At 51.5% G+C, this 17,023-nt stretch overlaps 6 protein-coding genes across 6 annotated transcripts; 1 reads left to right on the plus strand and 5 right to left on the minus strand.

The window, feature by feature from the left end:
* Positions 1-81: 81 nt before the first annotated feature.
* Positions 82-1,496, minus strand: N7510_001433 (major facilitator superfamily domain-containing protein; the record flags this gene model as incomplete). The annotated part of the gene is made up of 4 exons (XM_056973360.1): positions 82-383; positions 439-691; positions 746-964; positions 1,044-1,496. The coding sequence occupies 4 exons, from the start codon at positions 1,494-1,496 to the stop codon at positions 82-84; spliced, it is 1,227 nt and encodes a 408-aa protein (XP_056838477.1).
* A 190-nt stretch (positions 1,497-1,686) lies between these two features.
* Positions 1,687-2,010, minus strand: N7510_001434 (major facilitator superfamily domain-containing protein; the record flags this gene model as incomplete). Its single annotated transcript, XM_056973361.1, has 1 exon — positions 1,687-2,010. The coding sequence occupies one exon, from the start codon at positions 2,008-2,010 to the stop codon at positions 1,687-1,689; it is 324 nt and encodes a 107-aa protein (XP_056838478.1).
* Positions 2,011-5,035: 3,025 nt separating this feature from the next.
* On the plus strand, positions 5,036-6,235 carry N7510_001435 (heme-dependent oxidative N-demethylase family protein; the record flags this gene model as incomplete). The annotated part of the gene is made up of 3 exons (XM_056973362.1): positions 5,036-5,598; positions 5,653-5,775; positions 5,830-6,235. 3 exons carry the CDS (start codon positions 5,036-5,038, stop codon positions 6,233-6,235), a joined length of 1,092 nt encoding a protein of 363 aa, XP_056838479.1.
* Positions 6,236-6,592: 357 nt separating this feature from the next.
* Positions 6,593-7,856, minus strand: N7510_001436 (uncharacterized protein; the record flags this gene model as incomplete). The annotated part of the gene is made up of 4 exons (XM_056973363.1): positions 6,593-6,640; positions 6,693-7,216; positions 7,262-7,691; positions 7,755-7,856. 4 exons carry the CDS (start codon positions 7,854-7,856, stop codon positions 6,593-6,595), a joined length of 1,104 nt encoding a protein of 367 aa, XP_056838480.1.
* Positions 7,857-9,699: 1,843 nt separating this feature from the next.
* On the minus strand, positions 9,700-12,128 carry N7510_001437 (transcription factor domain-containing protein; the record flags this gene model as incomplete). Its single annotated transcript, XM_056973364.1, has 2 exons — positions 9,700-10,783; positions 10,837-12,128. The coding sequence occupies 2 exons, from the start codon at positions 12,126-12,128 to the stop codon at positions 9,700-9,702; spliced, it is 2,376 nt and encodes a 791-aa protein (XP_056838481.1).
* Positions 12,129-15,336: 3,208 nt separating this feature from the next.
* erg13A (putative hydroxymethylglutaryl-CoA synthase) lies at positions 15,337-16,842 on the minus strand (the record flags this gene model as incomplete). The annotated part of the gene is made up of 4 exons (XM_056973365.1): positions 15,337-15,474; positions 15,522-16,582; positions 16,626-16,728; positions 16,780-16,842. 4 exons carry the CDS (start codon positions 16,840-16,842, stop codon positions 15,337-15,339), a joined length of 1,365 nt encoding a protein of 454 aa, XP_056838482.1.
* Between the last annotated feature and the right edge of the window lie 181 nt (positions 16,843-17,023).

Genomic DNA, 17,023 nt, shown 5'->3' on the forward strand with positions numbered 1-17,023 from the left:
CATCGCTATGTCCAATATTTTATTCTATAAAGATTCCATGACTACTCACTGGAATTAAACGGTGGCTTCAGGGATCCGTCCTTACTCCCTCTTCAAACCAACCTTACCAACTTTGCGTAGTCCCCAGGCGCCAACGCCACAAGCAGCCATCATCAATCCGAAACAAGTCCAGAATACAGCGCGGTATCCCAACATGAGCGCTTCGGGTGAGTTTTTGTTTTCATATGAAGAACCCTGTGTCACACCAGCAGAGATGATGGCGAAAATAGTGAGTCCAATAGAGGTTCCAAACTGAGCAACGACGTTGAAGACTGCTCCAGCCAGGCCCTGGGTTTTGGGCGTGAATGCGTCCGTGATAATTAGATTTGCCACGGTAAAGATGACTTTTTCACCAACGCGTCAGCAATGATAGCATGTCACAAAACAAAAAATACTCACCGTCTGCCGAAAGAGGTCCCAGCAACACAGCCCAAAAGGCGCAATACCACCACGACCACTCAGGGTCAATGATGGCCATTAGCAGTGGGGATCCTGCACTGAGAACTGAGCTGACTACCACTAGGTAGTTCGCATGAAGACGATGCACCAGTAAACCAGTTCCAAGGTTGAGGATGATGCCGATTATAATGTTGGGAAAGAATCGGAGGGCGGCTTGAATGGCAGGCAGATCTTGAACTTCTTGGAAGCTACTCTAAGGGTTAGCAGAAGAATTTTATTTAAGCATGTGGAATCACTTGAAACTCACAATAGACTTAGAATTGTCTCCATGCCGTTCAGAACAGCCCACGAGAACAAAACCATGATGCAGATAGAGCTGAATGCGGTATTTTGCCAAAGCGAATTTGGGATTAAAGCCGGTTTTCCGATCTTCTCGCGCCAGTTCATCCAGCCTAGAAATGCGGGGATCATAACTGCTGCCACACAGAGGAGGACAATGTTTTCGGCTTTGTGAATATTCGATGGGCTATCAGTGATGGCGCTGTGTAGGGTTTTCGTCAACCCATGTATACCGACTAGACGCGGAGGTATACTTACGCAAACACATAAGAGATGATTCCCAAGGAAGAACTGGACAGGAAGATTCCAATCCAGTCAATCTCGCGGCGCAGTCTCCCAAATGTGAATGGCTCTCTCTCAGAATCTTTCGGCAACTTGAAAAAGTTCACCACAGCCAAGCCCATGGTGGCACCGGCGCAGAGGTAGTATCCAAATCTCCAGTTGAGAGAAGTTCCTTGGAAAAGTCCACCAAAAACCAGTCCTACCGAGAAGCCAAACGGCTGTCCTAGTCCGAGGCAGGCAAACCCGATATTTCGCCGTTTACCCACTGGCATCGAGTCGGTCAAAATACTGAATGCTGTCGGCAGGCACATGGAGGTTGCGATGCCTTGGAATGTACGGAACAGAATCAGCTGTATACCGGTTTGGGCGACACCACAAGCCAGAATGAAGGCTCCCAGCAAAAAACAGCCAATTAAATTGATCATTCGGTTGCCCATGAAATCAGCTAACGACCCGGCGAGAAGAAGGCAGCATCCATTTGCAAGTCTGTATCATGTTAGCGTACTTGGAACCCTGAACTCAGTGTGCAAAGCTCACGAGTAGACAGACGCCGGCCTGGATAGTAGGTGGCGATCACGGTCAGATAATCTACTTCAATCAATTTTTGGTTTAGGGTTCGGCAATAGCTTACCATAAAAGCAGATTCTCCGGCAGTCCCAAATCTGCTGCGATCCAAGGCAGCCCAATGGTCAGCAAGCCCGAGCTCATACTGCCCACGAAGGTGGTGCCCGTTAAGGTCGTAATCAGGATGACCGCACGGGTCCTGGATAAATTTGTGCGCTGGTCATCACTGATATTCTCAGTAGAACCATATTCACGAGATAACGAGCTTTGAGACCGGGACTCCGTGCGAGTGTCATGGTGTCGCTGGGACTGAACTAGAAGATGCGGTGAGTCATGGGCCCCCGGGAGCGATGCTTCGGTTTGGGTGAGAACCGCTGTTTGAGACATCGTGCTCAGACAGATTGGGGTCAAGTCGGCCCACTAACAGCTAAAACATATAGAATATCAGAAAGAGATGCGTTACGGAGATCCGAGGCTGACTCTTAAAAATTGTTCAGTCTCCCCGGCTGTTAGTCATGGAAGGTGTGGGGTGTCTACGAGGTGGATCGATACTAGAGTTGATCGGGATAAGCCGGCAGGATGAGCTAACTATATCTGGGAGAAACGATCTATGTACCACGACTGGCCTCATCCGCCCGAACACCATGGTCGGGGTGTCGGATAAGCTTTGTGTGTCCAGGCTGCGTGGACCAGTTCACGTGTTCCTACTTCTCCAATTCACCGTCTAGGTCGTCCTGAGTTTCCTTCGTGCGCTCCGGCTCTTCTTCATCTTCATACCTCGATGGTTCTCATGGGGACATTAGTACTCTGTGATATTGAATTGCTTCAAAACCAGGACGACAACTGAGCTTCATAAAGCTTTGAAACCCCACAAATGGCAGAGGCTATTGTTCGCCTCTTAAATTGTTGAACCTCTGTGAGCAAACGTTTTGTCTTGCCTTCCAATTCTTGCCACTGTCAGAGCTCGAGCGTTTCCCTAGGCCTCACAACTTTTCACTCTCAGGATTCAATGTCATATCTCCTCTATACAAAACACCTATCCATCCCCAAAAGAAAGAAATGAGTATCACGAGTGCCTCAACTCTCCCCTAGTCCTAAAAACCAACAATTCGCAATGAAGATGCACGAGAAACTTCAAAAAGATGATATTCTTGCCCTCAGCAATATTAGCACGATTCAGGGTTTGGGGCAATTGGGCGAGCATTTCGTGGGGCAGTTCTGCCTCATCTTTTAAGCCCCTTGAGCCTAAACAAGAGCACAGCCCACATCTCATCTGTTAAGAAAATGTTCTTTGTGCTAAATAAACAGCACCAGCCCGTCCATAAGTATATAAGACGGAGCTATTCCATCATAGAATGGTATAATTCAGCCCATTCAATTGTTTGTTGGTATCCACTTACAAATCGACTCCGCATGAACAGAGCAACCAAGGAAGAGGCTCGCATTATTAAATGTCGTAGCCACGCCGCAGATCTCATGTCTGTGCTCAGCCATGCCGATCTATTGCATACATAGTATTATTCCTTAATGAATTTCTCCAAAGGGCTCGACTCGAGCAGCGCTTCCGAGGGAGAAGGACGGAATCAACTAGTTCTTACTCCACTTTGTTCCAATCTGGTGCTATACCCGGCTCAAAGTCGGGTCCAGACTTTCATAAAAGAATAGTGATTGTTGTGCATTGACATCAGGCAATCTGTTGCAGGATGGCTATCAGTGGCAATTTGGAGAAAAAACAAGGTATCCGTCACACTTGACTTATTCTAAGATTCAAGAAGTGCGGTATAGTCTATACAAATCTGCCTGCTGCGATTCTGCTGCGAGAAAAAAAGGTGGCGAAATGACCAGGTAATGTAGCCTCCTGTCGGTGATCAGCCATGCCAGACATCATAGTTTGCTCTCGGATCCCAGCGCAACGGTCACAGCGTGGGAGGGCAAGTACGTCGACAAAACGGGCAAGTAGGAGGAGAATAATACGAATGGATAAATCAAATGGCATGGATTCCACAATTATAAATCAAGACCCCCTCCCCATCCACAAAAATAATTACCCCCTGAGACAGTGCTGCGGCAACCGCGCAAAGCGCGAAACGGGGGGGGAGGCGGTTACAGCGGGAACTCCAGATAGGGGGCTGTGGAGTAGGCAGGCTCCAGCGGATTCTGGGCCTGGTGATCGCCAGATTAGCATATGTGTGTCATCCTAGCTGACTTTTTCCCCTTGCGAACATTTGATCATTCTCCATGGGATTATGTAGGCTGGACAGGGGTTGCAGAATGTAACTTTTTGTTCGACACCCACAGCTCGTAGGTTCAAGACTATCTAGATGAATCCTCAACCGGCCAACAATAATCCTGCCCCGACACAATCAAAGTTAATCCTAGCAATCAAATCGAAGATCGGGCCCCGCGGAAGCTAGGAAACTGGGCCCCGTTCGTACCAGCAACGAATGATACGTCAGGCCACGCCATGTGCCTGTGACGGCGTGATATTCAGCTAGGACTAAATCCGGGTCCTAGCCAGTCGTATCCAGTATGACAGCCATCGGCTGTCCAGCCAGGGCTGAACTTCAGCTGGCAATTATTTGCGTGACTCAGATCAAAATTGCCAGATTCTGGTTCCTCTTTTGTTTCTTTTTTTTTCTTGCGCCTCACGCGGCGCCAATCAGCTTCCCCAGAAAAGAAATTCACCGCGGGTACCCGAGCACGACAAGGTCTCGAGGCTTGTTTCCCGAATTGCAACTCGACGCAACCCTAGTTAGCAGTTCACGAGAGGGGCGGGGGAATCGCGCACGGACAGGGTCGACGCGAGCTTGACGATTGATGAAGCTAAAATTCCGATGTGCCTAGATCGTCATGTCTAGCGACTGTGGCCAGTCCGCCGAGCCAGGCTGACTGACTCCAAGCGCCGCTAAATTGGCATTTTCCTTTTGCCATCAGTCTCCACTCCTGCAACCATACCCTCCGAGACATCTAGTGGATCACACACATAGTCTGGACTCGGCCTGTTCGCCGAAGTCACAGCCCAATATGTGGGCCTCCAGCGTTTGTGGTATTTTGCCCGTAGAGGCGAACGGCGGCGTTGTTTTGCGGGGAATCCCTGAGCGTATCACAGGGCTGCAGGCACGGCCAGGTTCAGGAATGTGTAATGCAACTGCCATGCCTTCGAGCTATCCATTTTCTGGCTGGAGCTAACGTAATTTGGCCCGGCTATCGTCTGGTGATCGTCTATATGCTTTGATTTGTGGCCTGGGTGTGGACCTCCTCCCTTCGAGTGGCCCGTCTTGAAACAAAGATATTTATGTCGCTGGTTCCAGGAGTGTTTTCTGTGGCAGATCAGACAATTTCGTATTTCAGGATCCAAGAACCTTCGTGGTTATTTTAAGATATACTTTTGAAGGAACCGCATGGAACAAGCATGACAGCCTTTTCGTTCACAGCGATCCCGATCCTTGTTCTTGTCCTCGTGGTGCGATATCACACGGCACTACTCGAGTGGCTTTCGAAACGGCAAAAGTCCCCCAAAGATGGAAGGGCTAACAGCCCATCGTCGGATCTCAAGCGCATGGCGCCATACCCAGCACAGCCCATCAAAGGCCGGGCGCGGTACAGAGTCATGATGGATATCCGCAAGCTCGACGTCCAGAACTGGCTTACCATTGATAAGAACTACATGGATGAGCACCGCGTGCGCGGTCAGCTGCTCCTTGAAAAGAAAAAGCAGGTACTCCAATGTCTGCCTGGGTCCTTGGAGGCTTGCCAGGAAGCGCTGGAAGAAGTCTGCGACTTCTTATGCGAACGGTTTCCCAGTAGGTTCGAGAAATTCGGACGTGGAAATGACAGCTGGATCCAAAATCATCTGACGGGCGAGAAATTCTCCCTCGATGCACAAGACCATCAGAATGCACTGGAGACCGCAGTCCGGCTCACTATGGAAGATCTCAGTATTCTTATGACAAACGAAGACGACGAATATTACCTGTACGTGTTTGGTAAGGCCGTTCTATTGCCAAATGTAAGCTCACAAAGACACAGAGCAGCCAGTGCGACACTCTTCCCCGTAGGCTGGACGGTGGAAGAACGTATTGGATGGACGATTTCCCGTCTTCACAATCCTGTACCATTGTGGCATCAACAAGTCGCCAACTCCGTGAGCAAGTAAGTAAACCTAGCAACAAGTCTTACCCTAATTAGCTCTAATATTTAGCTCAGATTCCTCACCCGTCTAACCCCGTCGTCCCCAATGGAACGCTCCAACTATTTCATCGAGGTCAAACGGCGCGACGAGAACTTGTCTGATATTCTCTATCGACCCAGCGTACTTTGCGAAAAAGAGCTAAACGACCCATCGCCTTCGGAGATTCTCATTCGTCGTGAGAGGCAAACCTTTCGCCGCCTGCCGCGGACTGGGGCTCTTGTCTTCGGAGTAAAGACATATCTCACTGCGCTAGACGAGCTTCCGAATCAGGAGCTGCAGAATCTGGCCAAAGAGATGAAGAGCTGGCCAGACTATGTGGGTGAGTATAAGGGGAGAGATGTTTGGGGAGCCAAGGTGCTTCAGTTTTGTGAGAAGAAGGGGCTGTTCAATCAGCGAGACGAAAAGAAGCCGGAACTTTGAAGATTTGAATGAATAGCTGGGTGGCAATCTGCTTTTATATTCTTGCATTCGTCAAGTGAGACCAAAATGGGCTGGGTGGCTTTCTGATTTTCGCATGCAAATGTTCAAGATGGATTTTTTTTATAGTGTCTCTTGGTCCGCGAGGACAGCGAAGAATGGCTAGAGGAATGTGAGGCAACGTTTTTCTCAAAGAAAAGAATACAATGAGATGGCATTTGGGAGCTCGAAATATAGGAAACTCAGGCCTTATAACATAAGAAACGGTCTGTCCAGTAAGTCAAGTAGCTCACGTCTATATTCAAACAAAAAGGGAAAAGACAAAAAATGTCGGGAATTATGGGTATAAGAAAGGGGCATCTATATCTTCGACAAAGGCGGCTTCTCCTGCTTTAACCGCACCACTCCCTTTAATCAAATGTCAGTTTGCAATTCCACAGATTATAGAAGAGGAACATACCTCTTGTGTGCAGGTCGCAATCAGCAGCCCATCTTTGGACCAAATCTTCTGAATCGCCAGACCGCGCCCTTCTCCGGCCCACGGGCTTTCCATCTCAGTCAACATCCACTCATCAGCCCGGAAGGCCCAGGGGTTGTGGAAATAGATCGAATGATCAAGGCTGACCATCATGCCAACTGACTTATGATCCTTCTCTTTGTATCCGTTTGTAGCCTTATTGAGAGCTCCCTCAAGACGCCGGCGCAGCTCAACGGTTTCTTCCTCCTTCAGTTCCTTCAAAGCGCGGGTGATATCCTCATCGTCGAGATCGGAGGGGTTCTTCAATGCTTTGAGAAGTTTCTCGAGTTCCGCAGGAGACGAGAATCGGGGGATGTCGTGCACCCGGGAGATGGTGCCGATGAAATAACTGTCGGTGATATAGGCCAGCGCCGACAGGTGGGCTTGATAGCCCCCCTCGTCGGAGATATGACCGCGAGCTCGGACGAATCGTCGCACTTTCTTATCTTCGGGGTTGGGAGAATTGCCTGTAGATTGTGAGCTTGACTTCTCAGAAAATAGAAGCAACATACGGTTAAGAATGCCCGCCTTCCTCGACTCAAAGGGTCCACCACCTGCATTACTCAAAGCTCTGAGAGTGCCCGGCTCCGCCTCCTCCGGGAGCGCAACATCCGGCCTTGGAACCGCATGCTCAACAGTCTTATCGCCGCCACTGCCGACGCGACTGAAACTCAGCGTGGTCGTGAAAATGGGCTTGCCCCGCTGACGCGCCTGCACGGTGCGAGTGCCAAAGCTGCGTCCATCGCGCACTCGCTCGACATGATATAGAATCGGGATCTCGGAGTCGCCGGCCAGAACGAAGTAGCAGTGCATGCTGTGGACGGCAAAGTCAGCGGGGACAGTACGCATTGCGGCCGCAAGGGACTGGGCGATGGCGGCGCCGCCGTAGATGCCGCGGGCACCGGGCGGATGCCATAGCGGGCGCGTGTTTGTGAAAACATCCTGCGCAGACAAGAACACGCGTCAGTCAAAAGTTCAATTCGGGTCGTTGGGACAAGGTCGTACCGGGCCGAGGTCCACCACAGGCGTCAGATCGAGCACATTCTCGATGATCGCCTTGGAGTGATCCGGAGGAGGGGGATCGAAGATTGTTACGCGCTTAGCCATGGTTGCGGATAGTGTTATGGGAGTAAGAGAGAGTGAGAGGGAGTGAGGATGAGGGTATGGGTGTATTGATGGAACCGGACGGCGGCGATTTCCAGGCCTTTAAAATTAAAGCGGGAAGTGTTTGAGCCTCGGCTCTTGCCGTTTTGGGACGAGATATTTACTGGATCAAATGTTGTATACTAATAGTTGTGCACACTCTATGAAAAAACTAACAAGGACGCCAATCCAGGCAGGAATAGCGAATCCCAATCCCAGTCAAGTGCGTCGTGTAATATCCTGTAGGGGTCGCGGCCCTTGCCCACATCCGTGTTTATGGAAAGATCCGATCGATAGGTGTTTCGAATCAGATCAGACTCCGACGCGGATCCCCCGGCTTGTCTTTGTAGAGGCAAGAACAGCTGGGGGCGCTGCATTTCATGCTCGCTAAGCAGAGTTTAGTTTACTATCGTGAAGTTCTAGGTAGCACCTGAGCTCCCCGCCGAAGGCGTGTTCAACCTAGGTTAATCGCCCTCTAGAGAAAGAACCAAAACGTTGAGAGACGACGATAAGTCTAGCTGCCGATAGATTTGGAGTGGATGTTGGCGAGGATCAGGAAGAGGAGGAAGAGAAGAAGCCGATGTTCTTGTCGCTGTTGTTGTGAGTGAGAACTTGGGACTAGATGAGTGTAAGAAGCCTGGGAGAGAGTTGAAAAGGGTTCAATCCCTATGGTTTAACTATGCGCAAGTAAAGATCGACGAATGACGCCCCCGGCGCTTGCTCTGATACGTGTTCAACACGCAATGCGACTCCAACAATAACCACAACAAGCCGTTCTGGCTATCCTGCAGGATCCACTCCCGCTCGCGATCAAGGGTGATCGGAGATTGTTCCAGTGGACAGATTCTTGGTGATAAGCTGCAGATCGAAGCTATCGGGGACTCGGAATCTAGCCCAGCGAAGGCTTAGTCGAGTCCGCACTAAGCTGAAACACAATCCGCCGGGACTCACTCACTGTACTTGATTGCCGCACTCATTGGTGACTTGGCCCCCGGCAGAATAGACCAGTGATCGTAGCCTACAAATAGCGTAGTATAAAGTTAGCGGGCGATTTGCAAACTATTAATTGAAGAGAGTGGCGGACCGATCTTTGTCTGATTCGGTGATGCCATCTTGGAGGGTGACCTGTTTGTTCCCTTTCATCAGTCCGAAAATCCAATCAGTGGGTTTAGATAGTGCTAACGGTGTGGAGAGGCATGCTGGATGGACGTGGTATAGATAAGACAGGGTCAAGGCCTTATTTAGCTGTATAATACTTATTATTCTGTTCAATTCAGAGACGAAAGCATACGCCCCGGCACTCCTCCGGTCATAATGATATCATGGTGATAACTTATAGCACAAATTGAAAAGATCTATATAAGGGCATATTTAGCGAGCTTTAAACCAACTCTAATTGACCTTCGAAAATCTGAAATGTTCTGAGGGTTAAGTGTTTGTTAAAATATATGGATCTGCGTCTACACTTTGCGGCCCGCTCTATGTCATGGTGTAATCAAGCCCAGTGGCCAATAATGCAAGTAAAAGTGCCGATAAGAACGACTCAGTTACAAAAGTAGCCCAGACTTCGAAGCTTTAATGCAATTGCAAGATCATGTCGTCTGTGAGAGTATGTATCCTGAAGAGTATGTACAAAGAAGAAAACAGTAAGTTCTGCACAATAAACAGATATCCGGACAATGGTATCGGCATTGCAATATTTGCAGCGAATCGAAAGGTGGTGTAAGAATAATGGGACTCGTTGAGAAAGAAGTCGTCAATGGTTGGAATATCAACCGTGTTATGAAGTATGTGCGCAGCACATACTTCAAATAATGCTCGCGATGGTCATGCGCGAATGAGCGGAACTCGACCGCTGGTCTGATGTATCCGACGCTGCTCGCTCGGGGCCAAGCATGGCCGGCTCCTGTGGCTGGCCCATGGTGACATCGCGAGGCTCGGACGGTCCGCGTGCCTGTTGCTCCGTGAGAAGATACTGGACGGTTTTCTCAATCCATTCCCAGCCCTCCCACTCCTTGTCTTCTGGCTGAGAAATTGGACCGCGAGCTCTCGTGTTCGAAGGCACTGGAGAGATAGCCTCCAGCTGAGAGCCGGTCTCGCTCCCTTGCCAGACCCAGCTACCGTCGCTGCTGCCCTGCATGTCACCAGAGGCATATGCTAACATCTCCTCATCGTTTTCTAGGTCAGTACTGCTGTCGCCGCGCTGCAGGCGTTCCAGGAGAGTGCGCAGGAAGAAGGAAAGGTATTGGCCGCAGGATGCATTCACGGAGCGAGCATCGCCGATCGCGGCGCTGGCTTGAATGCAAACCAGAGCCCCTGCGTATTCCTGTCGGAAGAGGAGAAAAAGCATACAGCGCCAAATGTGTGTGCACAGAAGAGTTCCTGCGCACGATGCGAGTAGGGACCGCCAGTCATCGCCTTCCGATTGGCTCCGCATGCATCGCGATAGAAGTTGGGCTGTGTCGAGAGATGTCGAGATGCAGTAATCCATTGCAGACGAGCGTGCGGCGAACGAGCTGACGGGGGAGATGTTGTGGCGGTGGAGAATAAGGCGCGCGTTCTGGAGGTAGATAACGGGTGCGAGAGATCGAGGATCGAGATATTCGTCGTTCTTCGGGTGGAGTTGAGGGGGGAAGGTTGCAAGACATGTGTTAAAATGCCGCTCAAACGTCTCGAGCGTCGCCGGGCTGACTGTAGGCAATCGTAGGGTTCGTGTGAGCTGGCCGATGGAGCGGACGACGTGAATAGTTGCCAATAGTGCTGTAGTCTGCTGGCTTTCGAGGATACCGGCGTCCTCTGTCATGGATTGCTCGTCCACGGGGCACGGCAGGTCAATGTCGCAGTCCTGATCGTTGATCAAGACAGGCTTCCCCATTTCCAGAGCCAGTAACCTAGAGAGAGTATCAGCATACTGGTCTGACTGTAAGTGAAAGTGAGTACAAACCTGTCCCAGGTATACAACCCCCACCACAAGCGTTTCCGCATCTCCCCTTCGAGGGGCGGCCAGGGCCCCGAATCAATGTGCAGCCCGATTTCCTGGGCGACTCGCACCGCCGAACCAATCCACACCCAACTGGCCGACTTTGAGTTGATTTCGTAGAGGAAAATGCTGACCAACAGCGCGGCGCGGGCCCGATCAAGGTTGAAATTGTCTTGCCAGACGTCGATGATCCCTGTCGAGATGCGCACATATTCCTTGCCCTCTTCTTCGCGCTTCGGTCCAAGCGTGTGGACCACGCCACAGCCAAAGACACCGAACAAGATCGCAGCCCATTCGCGAGAGACACCCACCAATGAGCCCGACTCGTAGACCTTCTCGTAGTCTTTCATAAATGACGGCCAATGCAGTACCGGGAGCACGGAGTGAATGCAGGCAAAATATTGCGCCAGGAGTCGATCCGCAACGTTCTTCGGGGGAAGTTGGGGCGCATCGCCGGTCAACGACGACTTGGCACCTTCTTGTCGGTATTGCGTAGGAACCTTCAAGATGCCACGACCGTACCGGCGCAAATTAGATCGTACATCCGATAAATCTTGGGTGATTGGCGCGTGAGACCGGCGCGAAGGGCGGTAATCAATTTCTGGTAGTTTGAGCAGAGGCTGGCCGCCGGCCTCGTCAACATCCATCTGATCTGGACGCAACATTCCAGACCTTAATTGATGAAGTTGATGCTTGGTGTTTTGGAGCTGTTTCTCAAGATCCTGCACCTGCTTGATAGAAGACATACGGCGATTTGTCTCCTTGGTAAACTGACATCGGACCTTGCGGTTGGTACATTCCGTGCAGCTCGCGGATTCCGAGGCGTCGCATTTCACCTTGCGCTCGCGACAAGCATCGCAGCTGGGATCCTTCCGGCGCTGTCGATAGGCTCTCTTCTGCTGCAATTGGCTCGCGGACTGCTGGTGGCCGACGGGGCTGGTTTGATAGAGGCCCGGGCCGCCTGGGACAGAGCCTAGCGGAGGGGCATCAGACAGGCCGCCACTTTCCGCGGGAGAACCCGACGCAGAGTCATAGAAGCGCGCGTATGGTGATGATACTGGCGCCGGCTGGGCCGGCAGCGGCTGATGCGGTACAGGTTGTAACAAATGGGCCATGCGCATCCCGCTGTCGGGCCTGCTCGGCGGAGCGGAGAGCAGCGCAGCGGGAGCCGGCAAGGCCCCCGATGTCACCGACTGCACTGGGGGCAGCTCATAGGGGCCTGGATTGTGGCCGTGACGAAAAGGAGAAGGCTGCATGGTGATGGAAGACGGAACCCCAAAGGAGTTTTAGAACCAAAAAAAAGAAAACGAAAATAAAAAGTAGCTGTCACCGTCCGGGGGTGTTTAGATGTTACGCCCCGGCCTGCAGTAGTAGGAAGGAGGAATTCCCAAGGAGCGTTGATCATGAAGCACCGCAGGAATCAAAGATCGCTAGTTACCGGAAAATTCCAACGGCATCGGATCGCTGGAGCTTCCTTTCACCAACTGCGGGGAGGCCGAAGCTCCAATGAAGCCATAGTGTCGGGGAGGAGCTTGACGAGAAGATTATTGGTTGGAAAGTTAAATCCCCAACTCAAGCGGACACCGAGGGCAAGCCAGGCGCAAGGTTATCGCGCTGCAAGTGCCGAGGTTGCGGAAGGGCAAAATAGAGTGAAGATCAAGGCGTTCAGGAATCTTGTGAAGAAAACCCGGGACGGCGGGAGGGGGCAAGGGGAAAGAACGGGGAATGGATCCTCTTCTTTCTCTCTCTTCGTGTCCAAGAACAGAAGGTCGAATTGGCCCAAGGGAATAATTTGCCTGGGTCAGCCGAAGCAGGAGGAACCCAGATCGACAGGCCAAAAAGAGAGGAATTACGATCACCAGACGTGGACTCCATCCAACCCAGTTCATGGTCTAAACTAAACTGTACGACTTTCACTAAGATCACGGAGAACGCGGGACCAGATTGAATTTAGGATCCCTCAACCGAAGTCAATTACCATCCTCATTTGAATTGACACTGGCAAGTCGCAACGAAGGATCTAGCCCTAGGATGATCGCGGACGACTTGCGCTCGGCCATGGGAGAATCTATGATCAGACCCTCTCTTTTCGCAGTCCAATTAACTACGCGTGTCCCGGGATCGGCGGTGGCAGTGTCGATGGATACCGGAAGCAGTTCGGGGCTCATTGCTTTTATTGCACGGTCATCCACTGGTGGGAGCTGGAGCGCGCACCCGATGTCCACCGGCCCACCGGCGGGAGCCAGGTATGTGTTTGATGAACCTTGTCGGAGGCTCAGGATAAAGGGAAAAAAAGAAAAGGAAAAAAAGGTGCGTGTCCCCTAACGCACAGTCGGCAGAGTTAGCGGGGCCCACTTGGCCCGATGACAAGTGTGCGCTAGGTGGTGACAAGAAAGAGAGCCGGATCATCGTCCAGTTGAGGTTGGTGCGCGCGACGATCCCGGATTGGGAGTGGATGGGAAAAGCACACGCCAGTCAGGGTGAGGCTCGACTCACCAACTACTGGCACCCCGAAGGTGGAACGAAATCAACTCGAGGATGATGCTTGCAGGGCTCAACAGGTACCCCGACACGAGCCTAACTATCCCTTGGGTCAGTCTAGTGAGGCCAAGTATGTACGTCGGATGAAGATCTCGGCGGCCGCCGTGCCGTGTATGGTCCCATCTCCTGTTGCATTTTCTGCACTCAAGCCCTGATGATCGACTCGGAAGGTGTGCACCGGACCACATGGAGGCCCAGCCCGGATATTGACCCGGACGGTGGGACCCGGGTGGCAATACAATCGTCGAATTTCATGTTGTGAGTTTACTGCCGAGCTTAGCCCCAACTCGCCTATAGGGGGCGGCCCCCTAGTAACCTCGCTGCGTCCCCCGAAGAATTTGTTCCGCCCGCCGTTAGTTCCAACGTTCTGCAGCGTGAACAACCCTAACTCGTTGCTTCCGGGGCAATAGTATGGAACATGCCCCGGGGATCCAAGGGTTTGGCACCAATAGTCAGTCTTCCGGAGAATATCTCCAGTAGTTAAACTAGGTACACACCACCACTCCTCTGGCGCCTGGTGTCCGCCGTCCAAGCTCAAAATGCCATGTTAGGCTAGTTCTCCGGTCACCTCGCGTAAGGAACTGTAGATCCTGCAAGGACCTCCCGCGCCCGTCGGCTCGAATGATAGAAGGCTAGACACTTATCGCGGCAGGAGTGCGCTACTGTGGGTCATGGCCACCAAATGTCGCCATCACCGTCCCCTAACTAAACAACGTTGTTCCTAGTCTCCCCCGCACCGTCTGATGGAGTCCAATTTCATATTTGAGGCTGTCCCACTAATTACTGGAACTATTGTCCCTCCAGGCTGGCCAGACCGACCCTGTTTTACATACTGGCGGGACGATCCTCCCGTTGCTGTCATTTCCTGATCTCGCACGGTGCAGATTTTATTATTATCGCTCAGTCGGCAACATGGACCTCCCAACCAATCCCGTCAGGGTCCGTCTGTGTGCTGTGCCGCGCAGCTAGCTGCAGGAAGCTTACCTTGGAATCTTGATGCTCGGTTCGTGCCGGAGGCGGAGGTATTATCCAGACTGGATAAGGGTGCAACTGTGGCTTTTCTCGCACGCGCACGCGCATGTGGCCACGGTGCATTGACCTGCAGGCTTGCAGGAATGGGGAACACGAGTTTACTGCGTGTGGTGACGATAGAAACTCTCGTCGATAAGACTAGGTTGTCTCTGGCAAAATCGCCGTGAAGCCAATCCCAATCCGCTATCCCCGGCACTGGGTAACCCCGAAGAAAATGACATGTCCATGTAATAACTTTCGTCCCCCCACTTCCCGGAATACTATCCATGTGCCTCGGGGGCCATCCACGTTCAACACAGAATTGGCCACGTAGAGAAAACAAAAGGCCACATCTGCAAATCGCAGCGAGTGTACTAGCCGTTTCCCACTATTGTCATAAACATACACCGGCTAAGCAAATAAAGCACAATGACAAGCGACAGCCCCACAGCGGGCCATAGATCCGGCCGAAGGGGTGAAACAAGGAAAAAACAAAAAGCCAACCGAGCAATTCCGATTTGCTCATGCGTGTCTAAATCTGAGACTTCCGTCCCGAGCGCCGACCTCCGTCGGTCCTAAATCTGACATCGCACGATACGTACATAGTAGTGTTTCAGTTTTAGGCAGTTGGTCTGGGACAATGACGTGTAGATCGCGACAGGGAATACAGTCCAGTTGGGTTGTCGGGTGTGTTGCCGAGTGGGGGTTTAATCTATCTGGTGCTTTAGTTGCTGAGGCTAAAATGCTGTTTGGGGATAAAGCTTCTGGGATTGTTTTAGGATTGAGTATACAGTATACATGGAGTGGACCATATTCAATTGAGGTGTCGCAACAGAGCATGTTCTTTTCGAGGGGACCCCGAGTAATGCGAGCACGGAGTTGGTTGGGTGCATGCCCGTTCTGGCGATCATTTTATCCCTTTACGGCATACTTCCGCCGAAACCACTCGTCAACTTGCACGAGATAATACGTCCCCGGCACAAGTGTATCAGTATCGCCTACTGGAGTATAGTCCTTCTGTTGGTACGCTGTCTCCCGAAGCTGGCACATCTATCATTTATCAGTTTTCTGTTCGATATATATATACAAGAACATACCTCATCGTATACCTCAGGTGAAACCCTCACTCGGTCCGCTAGACGGGTATGCAAATCAATATTCTGCTTGATAGCCTGGACATCACCGACAACCCGCAGGCTAAACATAGTGCTTGCCAGACCACTTCCAAAACTAAACACCCCCACCCGCTTGTCAAGAAGTTCGCCGCTTGGTGTATTGCTGAGAAGGCTGATCAGACCTGCCCACACGGTTGCAGTGTACATGTTCCCACACATAGTCGGAACAGTCAAGCTAGGCTGCACGCGCAGAGTGAATCTTTCCTTGTTCAATTCTATCAAGAGTTTCTCCAAGCTCTTATCGGCAAGAGATGGCTCGTCAGACAAATCCCGAAACGTCGAAGGAATAGCCTTGGGCCCGAAAGCCGAGTTCTCGGGATCAGCAATAAAATCGTTGTACAGAAGACGCGCATACGCCTTGGCGACAAGCTTGCAGTTCGGTGCATGGAAGACAAAGTAGTCAAAGTCTTCGGTCGAAGAAGCTGCTGCATGCCTCGAATCTCCATCCAAGCCCGCGGTTTTCCCCTTATACCGTCTGTAACAAGCATCCAGAGCTTGCAGGTAACACCGAGAGGAATAATGCCCGTCGACGAGTGGATACTCAGACTTGAAGTCGGCCTTGTAGAAGTCATATGTATGCTGCATATGAGACGCGCGCACAGGCTCCAGAATAAGCGATGCATTTGGGCCCACCAGCATAGCCACGCATCCCGCGCCACCGGTGGGACGTGAAGCTGGTTGATTATAGATGGCGATGTCGGATGCCACGACGATAGCATCGCGGCCGTCCCATGCAGAGGACTCGATCCAGTGCACGGCGTTGAACAGAGCGCTGGTGCCCCCGTAACAGGCGTTGTAGGTGTCGACACCTTCGATGTCGGTATTTGTGGCGAAGAGCTGCATCAGTACGGACTTGCAGGACTTGGCCTTGTCGAGCATCGACTCAGTGCCGACTTCGAGGCGCCCGATGGAATGGGGGTCGATGGTATACTTTTGGAGGAGGGAGGAGACGGCTGTGAGAGCGAGAGAGTGGACATCTAACGCTCTGTTAGTGATGTCGATGTGAATGGAATGGATGATATCCACCCTCACGGTCATCACAGAAGCTCATGTTGGTTTGACCTAATCCAATGGTATGCTTCCCTGCACTGGCGCCGAGGAGCTTTTCCAGGTCTGATTGGGCAACGTACTACAGCAAGTTAGCTTTGAAAGATGGAATCGTGGTTAGAATATAGCTAACTCTGTTGGGGAAGTATATCTCCATGGCCTTGATACCGACGTTGTGCGGGTGTGGGCGAGCCATCATGATTGCGAGAGATTCAGTAAGAAACCTGGTTTCTGAATTTAAATACCAGAGTTGCTGGAGATCACCTGTCTATTTATACTGCCTTCTCAGTGATTTCTTCGCTGTGTTCCTGCTCAGCCCCAGGCTTAGTACCAGGCGCTGTGGGCCAGGGACTCCGACTGCTCGACTCCGGTCCAAT

This window comes from Penicillium lagena (assembly GCF_028827675.1).
Source record: "Penicillium lagena strain IBT 129212 chromosome Unknown utg000001l_segment0_segment0, whole genome shotgun sequence".
Lineage (NCBI taxonomy): Eukaryota > Fungi > Ascomycota > Eurotiomycetes > Eurotiales > Aspergillaceae > Penicillium > Penicillium lagena.